The 24,529-nt window shown below is 35.6% G+C and overlaps 1 protein-coding gene across 1 annotated transcript; it reads left to right on the forward strand.

Annotated features, from left to right (window-relative positions):
• On the forward strand, positions 1 to 20,661 carry TERB2 (telomere repeat binding bouquet formation protein 2; the record flags this gene model as incomplete). Its single annotated transcript, XM_082845334.1, has 7 exons — positions 1 to 64; positions 199 to 280; positions 1,063 to 1,202; positions 3,437 to 3,498; positions 7,017 to 7,102; positions 15,101 to 15,189; positions 20,519 to 20,661. 7 exons carry the CDS (start codon positions 1 to 3, stop codon positions 20,659 to 20,661), a joined length of 666 nt encoding a protein of 221 aa, XP_082701460.1.
• Between the last annotated feature and the right edge of the window lie 3,868 nt (positions 20,662 to 24,529).

Raw genomic sequence — 24,529 nt, forward strand, 5'->3', positions numbered from 1 at the left:
ATGTTTCAAGGGCAGCGGGCTTGGTTCTGCCGCAGCGTCAGCTGCAACCTGAGGCAGTTCTGGGGTAGGAAGCTGGGCAGAAGCGGGTGGGTGAGGTGGGGAGGGGAGCACCCCCTCCTCCTTCTGGTACCTTGGCCGCAGGATGGGCCAAGGTACCCATCCGCAGGATGGGCTTACCCTGTGCTCTTGCCTCCACAGTGGCCGAAGGGGGGACCGTCAGTGACCCGAGGGCCGCCGATTTCTTGTTCAGCTGCGATGCCTCACACCCAGACACGCTGAGGTACCTGAAGCCCACCTGGCAGTACCTTTTGGGTCATGAGGCGCCAGGAGTTGGAGATAGAAGTTGCAGTCCACTAATAAATATTGATAATAGGAAGATACTGGAAACGAGCAAGTTTTCAGTCCAATCCTAGATGTGCGGGGAGGAAGTAGGCGCGGGAATAGCTAACCTTTCTCCTCTCTTTTCTGCCGCAATGGCATGGCTTCCTACCTGGTCCTCAGATCTTTTCCCGAGTTCCAGTGGTGTGTTTCCATTTGAATCTCCCACATCCCTGTGGCGCCTTGAAGGACCCTCATATTCAACATGTTTAAACCAAATCTCCTGATTGCCTCTCATACCTGTACCAGCTGCTGTGTTCTTAAACTTAAAACCTTGGTGGTTTCTTTTGAATAATAACCCCTATCCCCATTAATCCATTAATTAATCCATGACCAAACACCATGGATTGTGCCCCTGTAAATGTTCTTTGTTCTTCCTGCCACTGTCTTAGTATACAGCGTAAATTACCTCTTACCCCCAAATCACAGTAGTCTATCTGAGAGGTTGCTGTGCCTCCAATCTGTCCACCCGTGATCCGCCTTCACATTGCGGTCCGATTATGTTTACAAAACAGACGTCTGATCACCGTCCTGGCTGATCCCCTTCTCACCCCTTCACTCCCCCACCCCCAGTCTCCTGATTACCTACCAATAATTCTCTTTCTGTTCATTTATTCTGTTTTGAAATGTTGAATACATTCTTGTTCATTGCATAATTTCAAATATTTCCTTTCTTTCTCCTAGAATATATCAGAGTCTTGATTACATAGAAGATAATGCTACAGTTTTTCACGCCTGCTATCTCTCTGCAGTAGCTAATGCTGAAATAAAAAACTCGGTGGCTTTAGGTCATTTTATTCTTCCTCCTGAATGCCTTCAAAAAGGTTAGCAAAGATCTTTCATCTAATCTCTGTTAGACTGCCAAATCCAGCTATGTCACCCAACTTTACTGATCTTTGTTCTCAGAGATTTTTGTGTTTTGTATCATTTAATATAAATAGAAAAGCATGTACTTTGGATCAGATTGCCTTGGGTGTGCATCCTCGCTTTATCATTCATTCACACGTTCACTGAGCTCTTATTGAGCTCTTATTGTGTGCCACGTTTCAGCCAAGGTGCTGGGGATTCAGTGGTGAGTAAGATACAGATCTTGTCCTCACAGTGTTCACTGGCTAGGATCCAACACTTACTAATTTTGTCACCTCCCGAGTTGTTTTGACGATAAAATCAGATAATATATTAAGTAGTCTGACCTGTGAGTATATAATAAATGTTCGTTGCTAGTTTTGAATCTCACCATTATTTTTCTGGATGTTTTTCCTGATATTTCAAGATTCAGTGTGATAATAAACCCATATATTTATATTGTTCTTTATATTATTGAAAGTACTTTCACATTAATTATTTCAGCAACCCTATCAAGTAAAGGGCAAGTGAATAAATTGCTTCTGAGATTGGTCCTTTTAGTTTTCCCTGCTTGGAACCCCCTTTCTTATCCTGTTCTGTCCAAATCCTACCTATCTTTTATGGACTAACTTTAAATATCCCATTTTTGTAGGTCTTGCATTATTGTCCAATTCTTGATGTGTTTTTCGATGTATATGTGTCCATCCCTAGAAAGACAGACTGAAAGTAGTAAAAATTCCCAGTGAGCAGAGTATTTAAAAAAAAACAAAAAAACTTGAAAAATGTTTCTATAGAAGAGCTTTGGAAACCCCAAAGATTGGGTTCCTTCTATAGTTGATGTCCTGGTGAGACCTAGTTATAATTTATAAAAATAAATTGTTCTAAGTGGTTATGCAAATAAATTAATGACTGGATAGGAGAATTGATTTACTCAAAAACTGCAAATCAAAGAATACCCACCTTCAGGGAACTTATATTGTGGAATGACTATCTGATCTAATTTTAAATTATCACTCCTATTAAGTCTTTGTGTTTAGCATCTTACATTAAAATGCATTCAATTTTTTTAAAAAAATTGTTTTAAATGAAAACATGATCCTTTTTAAAAATGAAAAGTATGCATTATTATTCACCTAGATCAGGATTGTCTAGTAGAAGTGTGAGAGGCAAACAAGTGTAAGCCACACACTAATTTAAAATTTTCTAATACCCACATTAAAACTAATAAGAGATGAAGTTAATTTTAAGAAATATTTTATTTAACCTAATGTATCTAAAATATTATCATTTCAATATATAATCAATATAAAAATTATTGATAAATTTTACATTCTTTTTTGATACTGGATTTGAAATCCATTGTTTATTTTAAACTTACAGCATGTCTCATTTTGGACTAGCCACACATCTCAATATGTATCTAGTCTAGTGGCTGCTATATTGGACAGCTTAGGTCTAGAGGAATGTTAACTTTTTGTCCTTGAGTGGGCTACTGTGGAAACTTTTGAGATCATTGATTTAAGATAATTTCATAGTCCTTTGACATGCTGAGCATTGTAGAATTCCTGTACTACCACGCCCACTAGACATGTTGTTCATCCAACCTCTTTTTTAACAAAGTAAATTCTTGAAGCACTCTACAGATTCAGGAATTTTATGCCTTTTATTTATTTATTTATTTTTTTGCGGTACGCGGGCCTCTCACTGTTGTGGCCTCTCCCGTTGCGGAGCACAGGCTCCGGACGCGCAGGCTCAGCAGCCATGGAATGGGCCCAGCCACTCCGCGGCATGTGGGATCTTCCCGGACCGGGGCATGAACCCGTGTCCCCTGCATCGGCAGGCAGACTCTCAACCACTGCGCCACCAGGGAAGCCCTATGCCTTTTATTTTGACTAGACAGTTGTCTTCTTTATAATGCTTGGCCTAAAGACACTGACATCAGATGAAGATATGTATTACAGCCAAGAAAGTTTACAACAATGATTCTCATAATGCACTGGAGTCATCTGGAGAGTTTGTTAGAAATGCAATTCCCCAGCTTCTCCTCAATGATCTGGCTCAATAAGAATCTGCATTTTAAACAAGCATCTTAGGTACTTTTGATGCAAGTGGAATAATACTGACTTAGAAATTTGAAACCTAAACAAAATTCAGAAAATTCTACAAAGTTACTTTTTAAAAAACAGTATTGGATTTGTTTTTCTTACTACAGAAATAAGAAGAAAAATTGGTAGTTTTATTTGGGAACAAGACCAACATTCTCTGATAGAAAAGGTAAGAGTAAATTAAGGTGCTCGATTAGAATCTACAGTTTCAAAAAATTTTGAAAGCAATGTAATCTTAAAAATGCTTACTTGTGATATGTTAGCACCAATGACCCAGAGTAAGGAACTTAAAGGACATGCTTTTATTGAACATATCTAGTTTGACATTATTTTTACACTAGTACTTTAGTAAAATTGAGATTTTTTTGTATGAATAAAATTATTCATGTAAAAACTTGAAAATTTGAAAAAACTTGGAAATCTCAGTAATATTAAGGGAGTAATAGGTACACAGTATTTACCAGTTCTTTACCGCCAGTGTAGATGCTATTTGATTAATTCCTGTGTCGTACCATTTGTTAAATGTTATGAATAATACCCCTTAATAAATGTGTGCAATACTGAAAGTTTTTTAGCTTTTGCCATCCTGCCTCAAATTTGCCTGTGCTTGTGACTTATTTCAGAATCTTTATGCGAAGCCAAATTTGGGATAATTTGAGCATCAAAAAGAATAATGGATTATAATACATTAATTTTTTTTAAATATAAATTTATTTATTTTTGGCTGCATTGGGTCTTTGTTGATGCTCACGGGCTTTCTATAGTTGCAGCGAGCGGGGGCTACTCTTTGTTGTGGTGGGTGGGCTTCTCATTGCGGTGGCTTTTCTTGTTGCGGAGCACGGGCTCTAGGCGCGCGGGCTTCAATAGTTGTGGCACGCAGGCTCAGTAGTTGTGGCTTCCAGGCTCTAGAGCGCAGACTCAGTAGTTGTGGCACATAGGCTTAGTTGCTCCGCGGCATGTGGGATACTTCCAGACCAGGGCTTGAACCCGTGTCCCCTGCATTGGCAGGTGGATTCTTAACCACTGCACCACCAGGGAAGCCCATACATTAAATTTTTTTAAAAATCCGTGATTCCATAGTGATACTCCAAAAGCGTAAAGAAAGAAAAAAGGAAGAACAGAGGAAGGAAAGGAGGAACAAAGGTGGAAAAGGAAGAAGGAAGGAAGCAAGGAAGGAAGGAAGGAAAGGGTGGGATAAGGGAAAATTTCCTTTCAGAATAAAAGGTAATAAACGAAGAAAGGATGATAGAATAGAAAATTCGCACTGTACCACCCCCAGTAAAATAATTGGTTTAGGCAAGTGTCATTAATGGGTGTTAAAATCACGATCTAAAATGATCACTTCATTGATGATTACTTATTAATTACAAAGGCAAGCAATGCTTGTACCTTTACAATGGAGGGACCTGGCAGACGCCACCATAACCAACTGATAAAATTTAGCATCACCAATATTGGAACAACCTCTTGTTATGTTCAGCTCGATGTGATATAATAAAAAGTACACAATATAGGGAATTCTCTGGGGATCCAGTGGTTAAGACTCGGCACTTTCACTGCCATGGCCCCGGTTCGAATCCTGGTCAGGGAAATAAGATCTCGCCCACCTCATGGTGCCAAAAAAAGAAAAGTACACAATATTATCTTGTAGTGTTCTTGTTCAAAATTGTGAATCTAATCATGAGTAAATACTCAGATAATTCCAGATTATGGAACATGTCACAAAGCAACTAACTGGCTTAGACTCTTTAAAACAATGTCATAAAAAAACAAAAAAAAACAGGGCAGACTGTTCTAGATTGAGACATAAGAACCAAATGTGATGTATGAACCTTGAATGGATTGTGGATTTTTTAATTTAAAAAAATGTAAAAAAGAAATTTTGAGGACAGTCGGAAAAATTTAAATATGCAATGTATATATTAGGTGATATTGAGTTAATGTTAATTTTCTTAATTATGATAGTGGTATTAAAATGATAAAATAATGTTGTTGTTTTTTTAGAAAATGCATGCTAAAGATTGAGTGAAATGTCATAATATCTGCAAATATTTTCAAATGGTCCAGCAAAAATAAAAAATGAGAGAGAGAGGGCATGCAGGGTGGCAAAAATGTTAACACTTTGTGAATCTGGGCAAAAGGTATATAGTACTTATTGTATTATTCTTTAACTTTTCAGTAAGCTTGAATTTTTTCAAAATAAAAAGAGAGAAAATCTCTATGTCTAAAGCCCAGCAATTAATTTATGCATTTTGTATTCCTTTCATTAACTTGTTATTTCTTCCCAAAGCGTCATCATCTGAAAATAATAGCTCTTTTAGTATCGTTGGCTATGTTGTACTAAGGATCAAATATCTAATCCTTGACTTGTCAGAGTGTTTCCAGGGACATGAGTGGTGGTAGAATAGTTATTATTTGATAATAATTATTGAGTATACCGAAAGGCCCTTAAAGTTCGTTAATTTAATCATTCTGTTTTAGAAATGAGAAAACTGAGGTAAGAAGGTAAAGACCTGACTTAGTTCACATAACCAGATGTTAGCAAAGTGGAACCAGATTTTCTCAGCTCCAATCCAATCTAATGTTTCTTTCTACTAAAAAATTAGTAGCACATGCCTGTACTGACTGTTGACTCTAGAAATTGTATGATTATACGATAAAGGATTTTGTTCTTTCAAATATTGATTGATGTTGAGTATTATCCAATTATAATAATGTAACCATGGAATATGTAAGTAGAAGGTACTTCATTCAATGGCAATAATAAGGGTAAATCTGGGGACTTCCCTGGTGGTCCAGTGGTTAAGAATCCGCCTTCCAATACAGGGTATGTGGGTTCAGTCCCTGGTCAGGTAACTAAGATCCCACATGCCACGGGCAACTAAGCTTTAGAGCCCACGTGCCACAGCTAGAGAGAAGCTACAGACAAGCCTTCACACTGCAACCAAGACCTGATGCAGCCAAATAAAGAAATAAATATTTTTTATAAAGGGTAAACCTGGAAGGTAATTTGGGGAACATTATTATTGTTTGGAGTGGATTTGTGACCCAAATATAGAAATTTCCTAATGGCATATTAAGTAAACATATTATGTGATAGGTACCAGTATCTGAGGTCAGTCACTTTCACATAATCTTTTGGAAAAGCTTAATATACATTTAGTTCTTTTGTAACTTCATAGCTAAATACTCCACTTTAATTTTTAAGGGGAAACTTAATTTTCAGCTTACTTCATATTTTTGATTTGTAGCTCACAGGAAGCCTAGGAGTTTTCAAGTCAAGGATTTTAAGAAAGTTTAAATTAATAATACTTTTTTTGGTTTCCTTATTTTTTTAAACTAAAAAGTAATATGACCACATTAGGGAAAATTTCAAAAAATCAAAAAGAGAATAAAATCAGTCAGTTTTACTATTTAATACAAACACAGCTGATATTTTAAAAATCTTGGTCTTCTTTCTTTACTATCTCTAAAAATATATAATATAATTCTGTGTGTGTATGTGTGTGTGTACAAAATTTTGTGAGTTTTTCCCACCAAACTAGATGGGATGGACCTGAATGTATAAATATTTTTGTGACTCTTGATATATATTGCCAATTTTTTTCTTTACTTTTTTAAAAAAATTATTGATTGCATCATTGGTGTGCTGATTTTTTTAAATGTGATTTCTTTTGCTCTCCTCAGCATGATGAAGTAACACCAAATGAAATAAAGTCCCTTAGGGAAAGCAGTGTACTAGCAACAGATCACAAAAAAGAATTATCTAAAAGGTACTGAATTTGTATACCTCACTGATATTCAATTAAGTATAGACACCTTTGAACACTGTGTGTTTATCTCATTTAATTTTCACAGTCGTCTTATGAGATTGATATCATTATCACCATTGCCATTTTACAGAAAAAGAGATCAAGTATATATAGATTAAGTAATTTGCCCAAAGTCATACAAACTTTTACTAAATGGGAAGAAGCAGGATTTGAACTGGGTCAGTCTAATTCCAGAATGCATGCATTTAACTATTATGCTAGACTATCCTTGCAGAAAATAAACAAAAATTTTATGTATATTTTGATCACTGTTACATTATTTTTAAACTATGTATTATAATAAGAAAGAAAGAAATATTAGCAGTAATTTTATTAGGATTGGGAGTTCTGGGTGATTTCCCCCTTTCCTTCCCAAATTGTTCGTAAAGTGGCTACTTTGGTTTAAGAAATTAAAATTATATCTTAAAAGACAAACAGACATGGACTTGCCATCGTGTTAGGTCCAATCTCTGAGAGGCCCCCTTGTTTCAGACTTACTCATTATCTAGTCCTAATTCCGTATTTTCCAGTTCAGTGGTTTTCATATGTTCATAGGGAGCATTAACTATATGAAAGTCTGGTATTTAGCTGCTGAAATAAAAATGATCTTTCTTCAATATAAGAATTAATGAGTTTAATTTATATAGTTTTTTTAATTTTAAGTTTTTTCCCATAATTTTTTATACCTTTTGTACCTCCTGTTTTCTTTAATTTGAAATAAGTTATTATCTGATTTAACACAAAGTTTTATATTTAATTATTTTAAGTTTAGTAAACTATTGCTTCATGGTCCTATGACTTCTAGATAATCCACCGCTTGGGTTTGAGTATCCATATTCTAGGTCTTTGGGATCTCTATGTATAGCACTCCTTTGAACTTGTTATGGTTTCTGAGATAAGAAGCTGGTAAGGAGAGGAAGAAAAATGAAATAGAAGTAGAAGAAAATGGTTATCCTAAGTGACCTTGTAATAGAAGAATGGGAAATAGAAATTAAAAAGTAAAGTAACTCCCAGTGATTCACTTGACTTGGAAAGACATCAGATATATATGTTTTTTTTTTTTTTCAAGAAATGGTTGTCCTGGGACTTTCCTGTAGGTCCAGGGGTTAAGACTCCACTCCCAATGCATGGGGCCCATGTTTGATCCCTGGTCAGGGAACTAGATCCTGCATTCTGCAACTAAGAGCCTGAATGCTGCAACTAAAATATCCCACATGCCACAACTAAAGATCCCGAGTGCCGCAACTAAGACCCGGCACAAGCAAATAAATTTAAAAAAAAAAGAATTAAAAAAAAAAGAAAAAAGAAATGGTTGTCCTGCAAAATGCAGAAGCATAAGGAAAAGATTGATAATATGACTACCAAAAATATTTTAAACTTGCACATGGAAATAAAAATACCATAAACCAAGACAAAAGAAAAATATACACTTGAAAAAGTATTTGACAAAGGCTATTTTCCTTAATATACAAAGAGGGCTTACAAATCTGGGGAAAATATGTCCAGTATTTTCCAATAACAACAACAAAAATAGACAAAGTAGGTGTCTAGTTAGAGCCTTTTTCTTTGTAGAACCACCAGAGGGTGCAGTGCAAACATAGATAAAATACACTTTGTCCCTACTCGAAGTTTATTTTTTTGGCATGCTACTAGTGATAGTGAACACTAAGTGGTGAGCTAGTTTTTGAACACTTGCCAAATACAAGACATTTGTGAGCTAAGCAGTTCACAGTATTTCATTTGATGCTCACAACCTTATAAGATAGTTAAATAGCATTAGCCTCATTTCACAATTGAGGAAACAGGTTCAGAGAGCTAAATAATTCACCCAATATTATTTAAGTAGTGAACATAATTTGACACCGACTCTAGCTGATCCAGAGTCCAAACTCTTAATCACTATGCTGTTTTCCTTTCCCAGTAAGTTCCCAGATCTTCTGAAAATGGCATGAATTTTTGCTTATTTTTCTTGTTCTTAATTATTTTATTATAAATATAAAGCATGTAATTTGTCAAGATGGAAAATGCTAAAAAAAGAAAAACTACTAAAAAAGAAAAGAATAAAGAAAATTTAAATTATAAGCAAACCCACCACTCAGATAACCACCATCAACATTAGTACATTTCTTGCTAGCTTTATATAGACATACACATTAAGCAGAGTTGAGGTCAGACTGCAGATATAGTCTGTCTCTTGATTTTCCATTTAATATTCTATGGGCAGTTCCCCATTCTGAAAAACCTTATTTAATATTATGACTTGTAATGGCTGTATATGGCATTTAATCTTATTGTCTGTTTAACCACCTTCCTTTAATTTTTTTTTAAAAATTACAATTTGTTACTCTTGTGGCACCTTCATGAACATCTTTTTAAAAATAAATCTTTCTCTACTTTTTAGATTTTTTTTTTTCTTTTGGCCGTGGCATGTAGCTTGTGGGATCTTTATTCCCCAACCAGGGATAGAACCCGGGCCCTTGGCAGTGAAAGCACAGAGTCCTAACCACTCGACCACCAGGGAATTCCCTTGATAATTTTCTTAATGTAAATTCTCAGATGTGGAATTTACGGTATTAATGAGGTATGAGTGTTTTTAAAGGCCATGATGCCTATTGTCAGTTGCTTCCCTCAAAAGTACAAATTTAAAACTGCCACCAGTGTTGGTCTCACCACATCCTCATCAGTATATTGAGTATTAATAAGAAGGCTTGTGCTAATTTAATAGATGAAAAATAGCATCTTGTTTTTTGTGGGATTTTTTTGCAGTACGCGGGCCTCTCACTGCTGTGGCCTCTCCCGTTGTGGAGCACAAGCTCCGGATGCGCAGGCTCAGCAACCATGGCTCACGGGCCCAGCCGCTCTGCGGCATGTGGGATCTTCCCGGACCAGGGCACGAACCCGTGTCCCCTGCATCGGCAGGCGGACTCTCAACCACTGTGCCACCAGGGAAGCCCAGCGTCTTGTTTTAATTTGCATTTTTCTTTGATTACTAGTAGGTTTGCATCTTTTTGAATTTATTAGCATTTTACATTTTCTTTTCTGTGACTTGTTTTTATCCTTTCTCCATTTTCTATTGGGAGTCTTATTGCTTTTCTTATCAACTTGTCTGACATTTTTAGCTATATTATCCTTTTGCCAGTTTGTCACATTATTTCCTCAGATTGTTCTCTGGCTTATATTTTTTAGAGATATAAGCTTTGAGTTTTTACATTGTTAAACTAATCACTTTTCCTTTATTGTTTCTTCTATCGCTTTTATGTTCAGAAAAGTCCTTTCCCATTCAGGTATCAAATTGGTTTTTAATTCTGCAGATAGTTATTTTGATGTATGGTAATAGGTGAAGATCGAAGTTTATTTTTGTCTTACAAATAAGAATTTTCCACCAGTTTTTTAAGAATAAATCTATCTCCAACTGATGTGATTTCCATTCTCATATGTTGTGTTTAATGTCTGGAGATCTGTTTTTAGACTATTTGTTTTATTCCGTTAATCTATGGATCTATTTTGATATAAACATAATATTCTTTTAAGTTATATAACTTTATGTATTTTAATACCTGACAAGGCAAGTAAGTACCAAACTCATTACTCTCCTCTTATTTTTATTTATTTATTTATTTCAAATGATACTGTTTATATGTGGAATCTAAAAAAATGATACAAATGAACTTATATGCAAAACATAAACAGACCCACAGACATAGAAAGCAAACTTATGGTTACCAAAGGGGAAAGGTGGGGGGAGGGATAAATTAGGAGCATGGGATTAACATACACACTCTACTCTATATAAAACAGATCGTCAACAAGGACCTACTGTATAGCACAGGGAATTTTTTTTAACATCTTTATTGGAGTATAATTGCTTTACAATGGTGTGTTAGTTTCTGCTTTATAACAAAGTAAATCAATTATACATATACATATATCCCCATATCTCTTCCCTCTTGCATCTCCCTCCCTCCCACCCTCCCTATCCCACCCCTCTAGGTGGTCACAAAGCACCGAGCTGATCTCCCTGTGCTATGCGGCTGCTTCTCACTAGCTAGCTGTTTTACATTTGGTAGTGTATATATGTCCATGCCACTCTCTCACTTTGTCCCAGCTTACCCTTCCCCCTCCCCATGTCCTCAAGTCCATCCTCTAGTAGGTCTGCGTCTTTATTCCCATCTTGCCCCTAGGTTCTTCATGACCTTTTTTTTTTTTTTTAGATTCCATATATATGTGTTAGCACATGGTATTTGTTTTTCTCTTTCTGACTTCACTCTGTATGACAGACTCTAGGTCTGTCCACCTCACTACAGATAACTTCGTTTCTTTTTATGGCTGAGTAATGTTCCATTGTATATATGTGCCACATCTTCTTCATCCATTCATCTGTTGGTGGACACTTAGGTTGCTTCCATGTCCTGGCCATTGTAAATAGAGCTGCAATGAACATTGTGGTACATGACTCTTTTTGAATTATGGTTTTCTCAGGGTATATGCCCAGTAGTGGGATTGCTGGGTCGTATGGTAGTTCTATTTTTAGTTTTTTGAGGAACCTCCATACTGTTCTCCATAGTGGCTGTATCAATTTACATTCCCACCAACAGTGCAAGAGGGTCCCCTTTTCTCCACACCCTCTCCAGCATTTATTGTTTGTAGATTTTTTGATGATGGCCATTCTGACCAGTGTGATACTCTCCTTTTAAAAATTTCTTCCTTAGTTCTTCATGCCTACTTATTATTTTTCTACTTTCAAATTTTAATTATTTTTTAGGAAATATATTCATATGGTTCAAAATCCAAGATACACAAAAGGGGAACTATGAAATATACTGGCTCCTAGATAGCCAGTTTCCCTCTCAGAGGCAACCCCAATGTTATCAGTTTCTTATATATGCATATACTACTTCACAAATAATAGTAATTCTATAAACATTGTTCAGCACCTTGCCTTTTTTCTCTTAATAATTTACCTTGGAGATCATTCCATATTACTACATAAAGAGCTTTTTCATTTTTGTGCTGTGTACTATTTTATTGTATGGATTTACCATAATTTATTTAACTAGTCTCCTATTTTACTGGACTTTCAGGTAATTTCTAAGTTGCTGTTAAAAACAGTGCTTCAGTGATTGATCATGTAATGTCATTTTGCATGGGTGCGAGTGTCTTTAGGGTAATTCTTAGAAGGGGAATTGCTAGGTCAAAAGGCATATACATTTTGTATCCTTGATACAATCATTGTCAAATTGCCCTCCATAGAGGTTAAACCAGTTTACATTCTTATTGTTTGTGTATTTAAGTACCTTTTCCAGGCTAGGGTAACCAGCCATCCAGGTTTGCTTGGGACTGTCCTGGTTTTAGCACTGAAAAGCCCATGTCCTGAGAAACCCCTCAATCTAGGGTAAACTGGGATGGTTAGTCACCATTCTTTCTTCTATACTTTCTCCAACACAGTGTGCTAACATATGTTTTGGTCTTTCCTAATCTGATAGATATAAAGTGGTATCTTACTCTAGTTTTTTGTCTGAATTGCCATTATGAGTGAGGTTGAATGTCTTTTCATATGTTTAAGAACCATTTATAGTTCCTATTCTGTGAACTGTTTGTTCATATCCTTTGCACGTTTTTCTATTGACTTTTATTTTTTTGCAAGAACCCTTTACGTTTAGGAGAATTAATTTTTTGTGAAATAAATTACAGTTATTAGCTTATGTTTGTCTTTTGACTTTAAAAATGTTGGGTTTTGCATTCAGAAATTTTTTACTATATGTATTCATTCTTATGAATATTTTCTTTAATGGCTTTTTGAGTTTTATGTCATAATTAGGAAAGTCTTCTCTAAGATTACTATTATTTTGCTATGGTTTCTTCTTAGTGATTTCTTTATTTTTAAATTCAAATCTTTGATACGTTTGGAATATATCTTGGTGTAAGATATGAGGTGGCGATCTACCTTCTTTTTTTTTTCAGATAGTTACCTACTCTTGGCTATTGATTGAATAATTCATCTTTTTCCCCACTCTACTGAAATGCCACCTTTTTCCTAGGTTAAATCCACATAAGTATCTGGGTCTATTTCTGGACTTTATATTCGATTCCATTAATTTGTCATGCAACAGTGCCATTCTGTTTCAGTTGTTTATAATATGATTTAATATCTAGAGCTAGTTCCTCCTCCTTACTCTTTTCCAAATTTTCTTAGTTAACTATTCTTCCTGGTTTACTTTTCCATCTGAGTTTTGGAACCAGCTTGTTCATATTAAAACAAAAACTTCTGTTGTTATTTTTAGTGACATTACAAAAAAATATAGATTAATTTAGGGAGACTTTGATGCTGAATCTTCCTATCTGAGAAAATGGTATTTTTTTCCTTACTTGTTCAAGTTTTCTCTTGTGGCCCTTAAAAAACACTTTCATATTTCCTTCATATAAATCTTATACTTCTTTTAAGATTATTCCTAGGTTTTTTTTTCATTCTATTGTAAATTTGTTCTTGCCTCCTATTAGATCTTCTAACATGTGATTGTTCATGTGAATTTTAGAATTATTTTTTTCTTAAACACTAAAATCCCTTTGGGATTTTATTGAGAATTATATTAAAGGTTGAGAAGAATTGATGTCTTTATAATTTTCAGTATTCCTATCCAAGACAATGCTTTTTTGTTTTTCTTTATTTTTCTTTTCTATATCTTAGTAAAGTTTCCTGATTTTTCTACAGATAGAATCAGAAACTGCTTATTATGTTATTCCTAGATTTTTATGAATTTTGTTGCTATTGTGGATTGGATCATTTCTTCCTTCATTAGTTATTGCTGACATAGAAAAGTCATTTATTTGAGGGTATTTGTCTTATATTTACCCACTTGGAATCTTTACGATTCTAAAAGTATTTCAGTTGATTCTCTTGGCTTTTCAGGGTACACGTTTATATCATTTGTTAATAATGAAACTATTTCTTCTTCCGTTTCACTATATAACTCTTCCATTTCACTAGGTATCTCTTCCATTTCTTTCTCTCCCCTCCCTCATCTCTTTTTGCTTGGCCAGAAATTTTAGAGCCATGACAAATAATAGCAATGATAATGGGTATCCTTGTTTAGTCCCTGAGTTTTCTGGGAATATTGTTTTGCTTTATTTGTAGGATCTCATCCTAACTGAGCTATGGTTTCTTTTAGAAGAGTTTAGATGAACTCTAACTTTTAAACAAATTGAAAGTAAAACCTTTGTTATCACTCAGTGTAATTTTAGAATTTTTAGGAAAATAAGGATGACTCCAATTTTTTATTAAGGTTTTTATTTTCATACAATTGTATTACCTATGGATTATATGTAGTCTAAATATAGTAAATTGTTATTTGGCAGTTAGAAAATAGGATATTTTAGTTGAAAACTGCTTAGCTCTTTAAAAATTAGAATATAATTAATTATATACTATACAACCACACTCAGAATAATTTAACTTTTCTTCTTTTTAACTCAGAAGTCACTTAGTATACCTCATGATTTTCCCAGACATCATTTTTTATTTATTTTAAACTGTGGAAATACGAATTAATAGAGTTCCAATTATTTGAACACTGAATAATAATAAATGCTGTGATTATTTAAAATGGAGCCTTTTCTTTTAACATATTTGAGATTACATATGTATATCTGTTTTTTATCTAATTATAAAGTATTATTGCATTATTATACTTTCAAAAATATTGAGAAAAAGACCCACATCTGTATTTACTCAGTAAATATTTGTTTTATGAAGCAGCCCAGAAAGCCAAAAATATCTGTATGGGCCCTTGTATTACTTAGAAGCACAAAGAAGTTCGTAGTTCATGTTTTCACCCAGTAAGACTGAAGTCTGATCACAGAGCAATTAGATTGCTATATATATTGCCTGGAATCATTTCTCATTTGTAAAACAAGTCCAAAAAAATATAAACATGACTTTCTATGTGTTTCTATATTTTATAGCACAGAAAAGCATTTTATAAGGACTCCAGTTGTAGAAAAGCAGATGTACTTCCCTCTTCAGAATTATCCAGTGAACAACATGGTAACAGGTAATTTAAAATAAAATTTAGAGTCAACCCAAGTAGGGAAGAAACAAGGGAATATTTTGTACAAAGTAGAGCCCCCTCTATTATACATGCTAATAGAAGACATCATTCGCACGTTAAATAAATTAATCTGCAGAACTAATCCAAAGACAGGCTCCATATTTTCTGTGTTAAAATGCTGGTCTGTCCTGCCCCTAGACGTAGAGAATAGACTTGAGGACACGGGGAGGGGGAAGGGTAAGCTGAGACGAAGTAAGAGAGTGGCATGGACATATATACACTACCAAATGTAAAATAGATAGCTACTGGAAAGCAGCCACATAGCATAGGGAGATCAGCTTGGTGCTTTGTGGCCACCAAGAGAGGTGGGATAGGGAAGGTGGGAGGGAGACGCAAGAGGGAGGAGATATGGGGATATATGTATATGTATAGCTGATTCAATTTGTCATGAAGCAGAAACTAACACGCCATTGTAAAGCAATTATACTCCAATAAAGATGTTAAAAAAAAATCCTGGTCTATGGGTAAGGTGAAAACACACCCCTGTTTACATAAGACAATCCCAGTTTATGCGTGTTGTCCTGGCATTAGCGTTTACTCTTTTTTATTTTTTTAACATCTTTATCGGAGTATAATTTCTTTACAATGGTGTGTTAGTTTCTGCTTTACTCTTAAGTGTCCCAATTTGGAAGATTAATTGTATGGACAATTCTAATTATAGTTTCCTTTGAGAATCTGATGAAACATAAGTCCCTTTCCCTAAGCATACACACACACAAACATAACACACAAATTTACATGTAATTTAAAGAGGCTCACTTATGCCCAGAAGCCCTTTCATGGATCATCCAGGTGTCAATGGACTCCATATTTGGGTTTCCTAGTGCCCAACATAAAGAGAAGACAGCTAACTGAGGCTGACATTGAGAGGGTGCAAACAAGGGAACTAGTTGAAAAGTGACCATTGGGATTTGGATAGTGCTACGTGAGGTGAGATAAGGAAATAATATTTGGATAATTTGATCTGGGTTGTATTCAGCAGGGTCATTGATAATTTTAAAAATAGAGGTTTTAAAAAAATTGTTTTTAAGACACTGCAATTAAACAGTATAGGCTTTTTGACATTTCATTATAAAATCATTTGTACATTTATCATTTTCTCTTTATTTAGCAGTGTCAAAACTACCTCTTGCAGCTAGTTCACAAATTCCTAAATGTCTTCTCTCATATTACTGTTCCTTCTAACCAATTTGTCTAGACATTTGTTTTATTATTTTTTTTCTTCTGTTCATTTGAGTGATGTAAAATAGCTTTCAGAAAAGCACTTCAAAAAGAACGTTTAATGTGTAGTTTTGGGCTGAGTGTTGGAGACATCAAAGAAAACTTCTATCCAATTGTGATAGTAGAAAAGTCAGTTTTGGAACTCTTAGGAGCAATTGTTGACTCCAAAGGACAATGAACTAAGTAGAAGTACAGTTGACCTTTGGACAACATGGGTTTGAACTATGAGGGTCCACTTATAAGAGGATGTTTTTCAATAATAAATGCTACAGTTCTACATAATCCTCAGTTGGTTGAGTTTGTGGATGTAGAACTACAGATAAGAGGAACCTTGAATCCCCAGGGCTAGCTATATATTATAAGTGGATTTTCGACTACAGGGTGGGTTGGCACCCTTAACCCCAACCTTACTGGTGAGTCAACTGTACTTAAGTACTAAGACTGGGAGTAGCTGATTGCTGCCTAGATTTATCCTTACACCTACATATTCAGATAAAATGTAGGTACCTTAAACCATGGTTGTGGTATAGTACTGGTATTGATTTTGCTTCAGGCAACTCCATCACCAGGTACTAAATATCTTTTGTTCATTTGGACTTACCAAGTGTTTGATAACATATTATAAAGATCAATGATAAATATTAAAATCAGCCACACAATAAAGACAAATGCTTAGTTTTGGACAAGTAACAATGTTGCTCTATGTTTCATTGCCATCTGACTGTTCAAAAAGACATGACAGTGTTATATAAAAGCAAACTAAAAAAGAACTGTAAAAATAATCATTAGTAGAATCTTTAAAGTATAATTTTAACCTGTGGTAAGCTGGTATTGATTTTATCAGTAGAAGTAAAATTTTTGATTTTTTTAATTTGTGCAATTGAATAATTATCTTCCTTCTTTATATTTCTAAATTAAATTTTAAAATAACACTTTCTTGGAAGAAAGCTTCATTTTTTAAAAGATAATTCAGGGACTTCTCTGGTGGTCCAGTGGTTAAGACTCCATGCCCCTTAAGACTCCATGCTTCCATTTCAGGGGGCATGGGTTTGATCCCTGGTTGGAGAACTAAGATCCTGCATGGTATGGCCAAAAAAAAAAAAAAAAGATAATTCATTTGTCTTTAATTTTGAGGTAAAGTGACAGTCCTTCCTTTTTTGTCATGCCCATCTGCTTGTACAGGAAGAAATAACTTCTTGTTGGGAAAATCATCTTGTGTTAATTGAAAATGTAGTGAATGAGAGTTCTAATTTAGGCAGTGGTATCAATTTTTGTGACTATACCTTGACTGTCTCTTCCTCACAATGGGTTGAGTTCAACTCAGTGAATGTTAAATCTCTTAAAATAAAACTAATTAGATATTTGGTTTTAGAAAGTACAAGTTGGACTATACTGTAGAACAGGGTTTCTCAGTCCTGGAACTGCCAGCATTTTAGGACAGGTATTCTTTGTTGGAGAGGGCAACCCTGGCCAGTGCCCACTAGATGCCAGTAGTATCCCATCCAGAAACCTTTCCCCACCCCCGTGACCCCTAAGTTGTGACAACCAAAAATATATACAGGCATTACCAATGTCCCATAAAATATCAACGGATTTTTTTTTTGGTCTGTTTTTTGTTTTTGACTGGAATTAAATCCTCTAGGTCTGATATCACTGGTTATTACCCATGATAAAAAGTTCTGATTAACAGCTACATGTGTGATTAATAAAAGGAAAAAAATTACTAATAATGATAACTATCTTGCAGGCAAAAATTTTTAAACAAAAATTCTGATAATTAAAAGTTTGGGAACTTATAGTAGATACTGTATTAATTATCTATTGCTGTGTAACAAATTGCTCCAAAACTTAGCAGTTTAAAACAATGGACACTTACTATTACATAGTTTCTGAGGGCCAGGAATCCTAGAGCATCTTAGTTGGATACTTCTGTCTCATAATCTCTAATAAGGTTGCAGTCACGTTGTTTGCCAGGCTGCAGTTATTTCAAGGGACAGCTGGGACTGGAAAATCCATTTCAAAGCTCATGCATGTGGTTGTTGGCAGGCCTTGGATTTTTGCTGGGTTTTGGCAAAAGGCTTAGACTCCTCACCAAGTGGACTTTTCCATAGGGCTGTTCACAACATGGTAGCTTTCTTTCCTCAGAGTGTGAAATGCAAGTGGGAGAAAGAGTGTGCCCAAGACAGACAGAAGCCATGTCTTTTTTATATCCTATTCTCAGAAGTGACATATCATTACTTCTGCCAAGTGCTGCTGGTCATATAGACCAACCCAAGTACAAAGTAGGAGGAGACTACACAAATTCGTAAATACCAGGAGATAGGGATCATTCAGGGCCATCTGGGGGGGGGCTGGCTACCACAGACTCATATGGAATTGTCCACCAAGAATGCGTTTCCTAAGAACTCTCTTTTCTTCTTCCCAATTCATTTGGGTTACATTTTCTAAAACATGAGCTTGCTCCTACCCGCAACAGTTGGTTTGGGAGTGAATGCCTGATCTGAGCTGGGCCAATCACAGTTCTTTGTCTGGATTTCTAGACATGGAATGCAACAAGTCATGTCATTCTTATTCAAGTGACCATAGCTCTAAGATATAAAACTTAAGAGCTATCAGCGGGCATGTTTTCTACCATGTACGGAAAGCCAGCTTGTGTCAAGAGAGGAAAATGAAACTAACATGCAGAGGAAAAAACTGGAGGTTAGTGACATGGCCATGAGAGCTGGTGCTAGTTATTTCTGACTCCCAGCAATATGTTTGTTATTTCCAACTCCCAGCAATATGTTTGCCTTCCTCATAGTTTGACTGATATGGCAATGTCCTTCCAGTAAACTCCTCTTTTGTTTAAGCTAGTTTAAATTGGGTGTATGTGAACTTCAGCCTAAAGTCCTAACTACTCCAAAACTGCTACAATAATCCATTTTTATGCATAAATGTCCTATCCTTCTTTAACTTACAGGAATATTTTTATTAATATGGTAATTATTTTAAATTTTTGTATCCTCATATATATCTTTAGAAACTTCACACAGTGTATATGTGCAATTAATTAAACATTAATATTTTTATGTGCTAGTTTATTTTACATAGAAATCTAGCTGTTAGGCAAAGACCATGAACAATATGGAGTATAGTAATTGTGCTTTAAAAGATTTTCTGAAGTAAATGGCTATGATTGAAATATCTTTAAAGATACGAGTCTATTTTATATGATTGGCTTCATAGTTAATTTATTAACTGTGAATTTATTATCTATTATTATAAACAATCAAACTGTATAGATAACCTGGTGATAATGGTCGTGGTCTAAATTCAGTCATCCCTGAGCTCTACCAGAATTTTTTTCATACAGTATCTACTTTTAAACCAGGTTTCAACTTTAGTATAAACCACAAACATATATTACACATGAAACATTATCACTCAGATGAACAGCTGCTATCAAGGAAATATTGCTTAAAGTCATTGAGTCCTTAAGCTCTCCCCATTCTAGGTTTTCTTTTTGATTCTCATATCTATTTCAGATTATTAATGACATCAGAATTCCTCACACCTGTAACCTTTGTTGACCAAGCAGTGATAACAATTTTCCTATTAATTTTTTAATAAAGACTGTTATCTCAGTGTTAGCAGTGCAGGAAAGTGTCGCTTGCTCTACTAGGGAAGATGAGCTAGCTGTTTGTGCTGTGAGTAGCTAGTTGGATAGGTAATTCTAAGTGATTACATTCTAAGCCAGACACATGTCCCAGTTATTTTGGTCTAGGTACTTTTATGTTCCATCCCTAACCTGTACATCACACTCTCTGTAGTCAAAGTGGCAAATCAAGAATCTGTGTTTTAAAAGGAGGTAGAAGCCTGGGGGGATAGTGGTGAAGGGGGGAGGAAAGTGTTCCCTGATAATTATCAAGTTTCACGGAGAATCTTCTCACTGGTATTTCTTCTTTTTACTTCTTTTCTAAAAACATTCTTTGGGAATCTTATCTAATAAATCAAAGACATTGAAAAGCAGATAATATGATAGAATTTCCTATATATATATTTTATTCTGTAGGTTATATATCAATTGATGCCATGAAGAAATTTCTTGGGGAGCTACATGACTTCATTCCTGGAAGTTCAGGTTATTTGGCATACCATGTTCAAAATGAAATTAACATGTCTGCTATAAAAAACGAATTGAAGAGGAAATACTAAGTTAAATATTGTCCTTCTATCTCGGCATTTATTTTCTGTAAAATATTGCCAAAAGAGTACATAATTTTAAATTCTCCTCTTTGGGACAGAGGGATGGGGAAATGGAGAAGAAAGAATTCATTCTTCCTCAAAATGTCTCTTTAGGAAATTCAGATTCATTTGGCTCTGTGTTTTGACATTTGGGCTGGACTTTTCCCCTGCTTGTAAGGTTATGTCCACAAATTCTGAGTGCACAGTTGTTATGGAGTAATTGTCAATGAAACATACTTCATAAGAAGTCTTAATTTCTCTCTCGCTCTGTCAGATATTCTTTTGGCTTTAATGTTCTATTAATTATGCATATTTTTTCTAGGGTTAATGTTGTGAATGCTAAGTTTTATGATTCTGGTCATCTTATTTTGACTAAAAAATTAGAACGCGATAGTTGAGTTTTGAATTACTGTTTCGGACTTGAAAAATATGTAAGAAAGTAAAAGTAAAACATTTTAATAATTCAGACTTCATGTATGGACAGTTTCTGATAATAAATGTATCAGAAGTGATTTAATGTAAACAAGTGTTATGTCTTCTGAAATGAACCCAAAAGGCGCCATAGAATCACAGCGCTGGAAAGAACCTTAGAGAATACTGAGTCCAGCCTGTTTGTTTTTAATGAGAAAATGAAGGCCTTGAGAAGTTGTCTTGCTTAGAGTGACTAACTGGGAACTAAACCAAGACTGGAACACAACCCTCTTGATTTTCCAGGCCAGTGCTTCCCCACTCTCCCACATGGTATATGCTGTAGTCTGTGTCAGTTATAATAGCAGATCTGCAAAGGGGACTCAGAAACAAGCAAGCATGCTTGGCTTGTCTTTTAAATAAGCTGAAATAGTGTTGAGATTTAGTGATTTCAAGAGGCAGCTTCTTATCTTTATTCATATGATCATGCTATGTAGAATCTGGTGGGTTTATTACATTTTGGAGACTTGTAAATGACATACCTGTGAAGCTATGATCTTATTAAAACTGTACTTTCTTCTGGGAAGTGCATACCAGTTGTAGAATTATCTAAAGAAAATGAAATTTTTTAGTGTTTGGATCATTTGTGTATATGTGGGCCCCGGACTTTCTCTCATGACTCAAATTCATAATACAAAATTTTAACACTAATCTCAGCATCAGCTGAGAAAGTTCTGTTTTTCCCATATGGTAACTTTTGCTTATATATCTTCATATTTGTGGTTAAATTCTTCTGAACACCTAAGTATCAATTATCTTTTTCCTGAAACGTATTAAATATTATCTCTCCTGAACACTTTATCTTAGTCACATCCAGTTGATTATGTTTCTTATGTAAAAACCAAGCCTGTCTGTGTATTTTTTTTTTTTTTTTTTTTGCGGTACGTGGGCCTCTCACTGCTGTGGCCTCTCCCGTTGTGGAGCACAGGCTCCAGACGCGCAGCCTCAGCGGCCATGGCTCACGGGCCCAGCCGCTCCGCGGCATGTGGGATCTTCCCAGACCGGGGCACGAACCTGTGTCCCTTGCATCGGCAGGCGGACTCTCAACCACTGTGCCACTAGGGAAGCCCCTGTCTGTGTATCTTGAATTGATTAAAAGGATTAAGTAAATTTACACCAAGTTATGTACTTGGGATTTCTTGGGAATGTTCCGGTATTTTTCTGACATAAGTAGTATGCATGTATTAACAAAGTAAATAAAAAATTACAACAAAAGTGATTCCCAAACAGAAGTGATTATATCTTTAAGTGTATATAGAAAAGGTCAGATGCAATATATATGCTTGAAATAGAACCAGAAGCAATAAAATCAGTTGCTAATATAAGCCTTTCAGGAATTAGAAGCATGTGAACAAATAAAATAGGCAAAGATAAACTGTTTTGTTAAAAATCTATTGTCTTCTTTATCCATTCATCTGTTGATGGACACTTAGGTTGCTTCCATGTCCTGGCTATTGTAAATAGAGCTGCAATGAACATTCTGGTACATGACTCTTTTTGAATTACGGTTTTCTCAGGGTATATGCCCAGTAGTGGGATTGCTGTGTTGTATGGTAGTTCTATTTTTAGTTTTTTAAGGAACATAAATGGGAAGTGAAAAGCAGTATGATTTTTTCATTGATCATTTAAACTGTTTCTTTTTATTTGCCTTTCTGTATCTGATAGATTGCCTCTGGCTCCCATTTTGTTTAAAATGCTGCCCCACACTAGAACTTTTGGTTACTTCTCTGCCCTTCTGCAATCATGTCTCCTATGATGCTTTTCACTATTAGGCATAGTCATTCCTCATACTGTTTATTTAGTCTGTAGTTCTTAGTTCATCTTATTTATTTCATCCTTCGTGATCAGATTATTTTTCTTTCTAGCTTTTGGTAGGGTTTTATGTCATTAGATAAGCTATGAGTCATTGGCAGAGTCTGCTACTAACTTCTGAATGTCTGTTTGTTACCCTTTCTTCCATGATGACAGAACCCCTAATTTCTATCTGGGCACATGCTACCTAGAATAAAGATGATATTCTCAGTTTTACTTGAAATTAAGTATAGCTGTGTAACAATGTTTTGGTCAATGGATGCACAGTAGAAATGGCTTCTGGGAACTTTCTTTTTTTTGTCTACGCTGTGTGGCTTGTAGGATCTTAGTTCCCTGACCAGGGCTCAAACCCAGGCCCTCGGCAGTGAAAGCGCCAAGTCCTAACCACTGGACCACCAGGGAATTCCCTGGGAACTTTTCTTAATGACATCTGGCACGTCCCCTTTGTTGCCCTTTTCCTTCCACTCATTTTTCCTACTTCTTTTATCCTGTTGCTTGGAATGGAGATGTGATACCTACTATTTGAACTGTAAAAGCATACTCTACGATTTGCAAAGCAGTAAACTAAAAGGAGCCTGGGGTCCTGAGGACATTGTGGAGATATCTGCCACCCCAGCCCTGGGTTGCCTACCTCTAGACTTTTTTTAAAAAAAAATAAATTTATTTATTTATTTATTTCTGGCTGCATTGGGTCTTTGTTGTGGTGCGCGGGCTTCTCATTGCGGTGGCGTCTCTTGTTGTGGAGCACGGACTCTAGGCACGCAGGCTCAGTAGTTGTGGCTTGCGAGCTCTAGAGTGCAGGCTCAGTAGTTGTGGCGCACGGGCTTAGTTGCTCCGCAGTATGTGGGATCTTCCCAGACCAGGGCTCGAACCCATGTCCCCTATATTGGCAGACAGATTCTTAAACACTGTGCCACCAGGGAAGCCTTAGAACTTTATGTGACAGAGAAATAAGCTTCTCCTTTGTTTAAGGCACTATAGTTTTGTGTCTCTTACTGCCAAACTAACCATAAATGAGGCTTAAGAACAGGCTACTGACCTTGTTTTATGGAAGATAATTGTGTGGAAGATAACTAGTTCTTTACATCTGTAAAGTATTGATCTTGAAGTTATAAAGATGACCTTAGTGACATTACATGCCTATTAGATTTATAGCAGCTTTAGTAGAAAATAGTCTTTCAAATGGAATATTTGGTTACACTGTTACTCAGCAGTGTGGAAAAACTGAAAATGACCTCAGTATTTAATAATGAATTAATAGAATGGCACCTTAAATCATATTGTATCAATTTAATGGAATAGTAATTTTTTTCTTTTTAACAGCTTTATTAAGATATAATCACATATCACACAATTCACCCATTTAATGGTACAACTTAATGGTTTTTAGTATAGTGACAGAGTTGTGCAACCATCACCACAGTCGGATTTAGAACTTTTTCATCACCCCAGAGAGGAACCTCTTGCCCACTAGAAGTCAACACCTATGCCCCTCTCCCACACCCATACTGCTAGCCCTAGACAACCACTAATCTACTTTCTGTCTCTGTAGATTTGC

Source organism: Leucopleurus acutus, assembly GCF_964270905.1.
Source record: "Leucopleurus acutus genome assembly, chromosome: 1".
Taxonomy (NCBI): domain Eukaryota; kingdom Metazoa; phylum Chordata; class Mammalia; order Artiodactyla; family Delphinidae; genus Leucopleurus; species Leucopleurus acutus.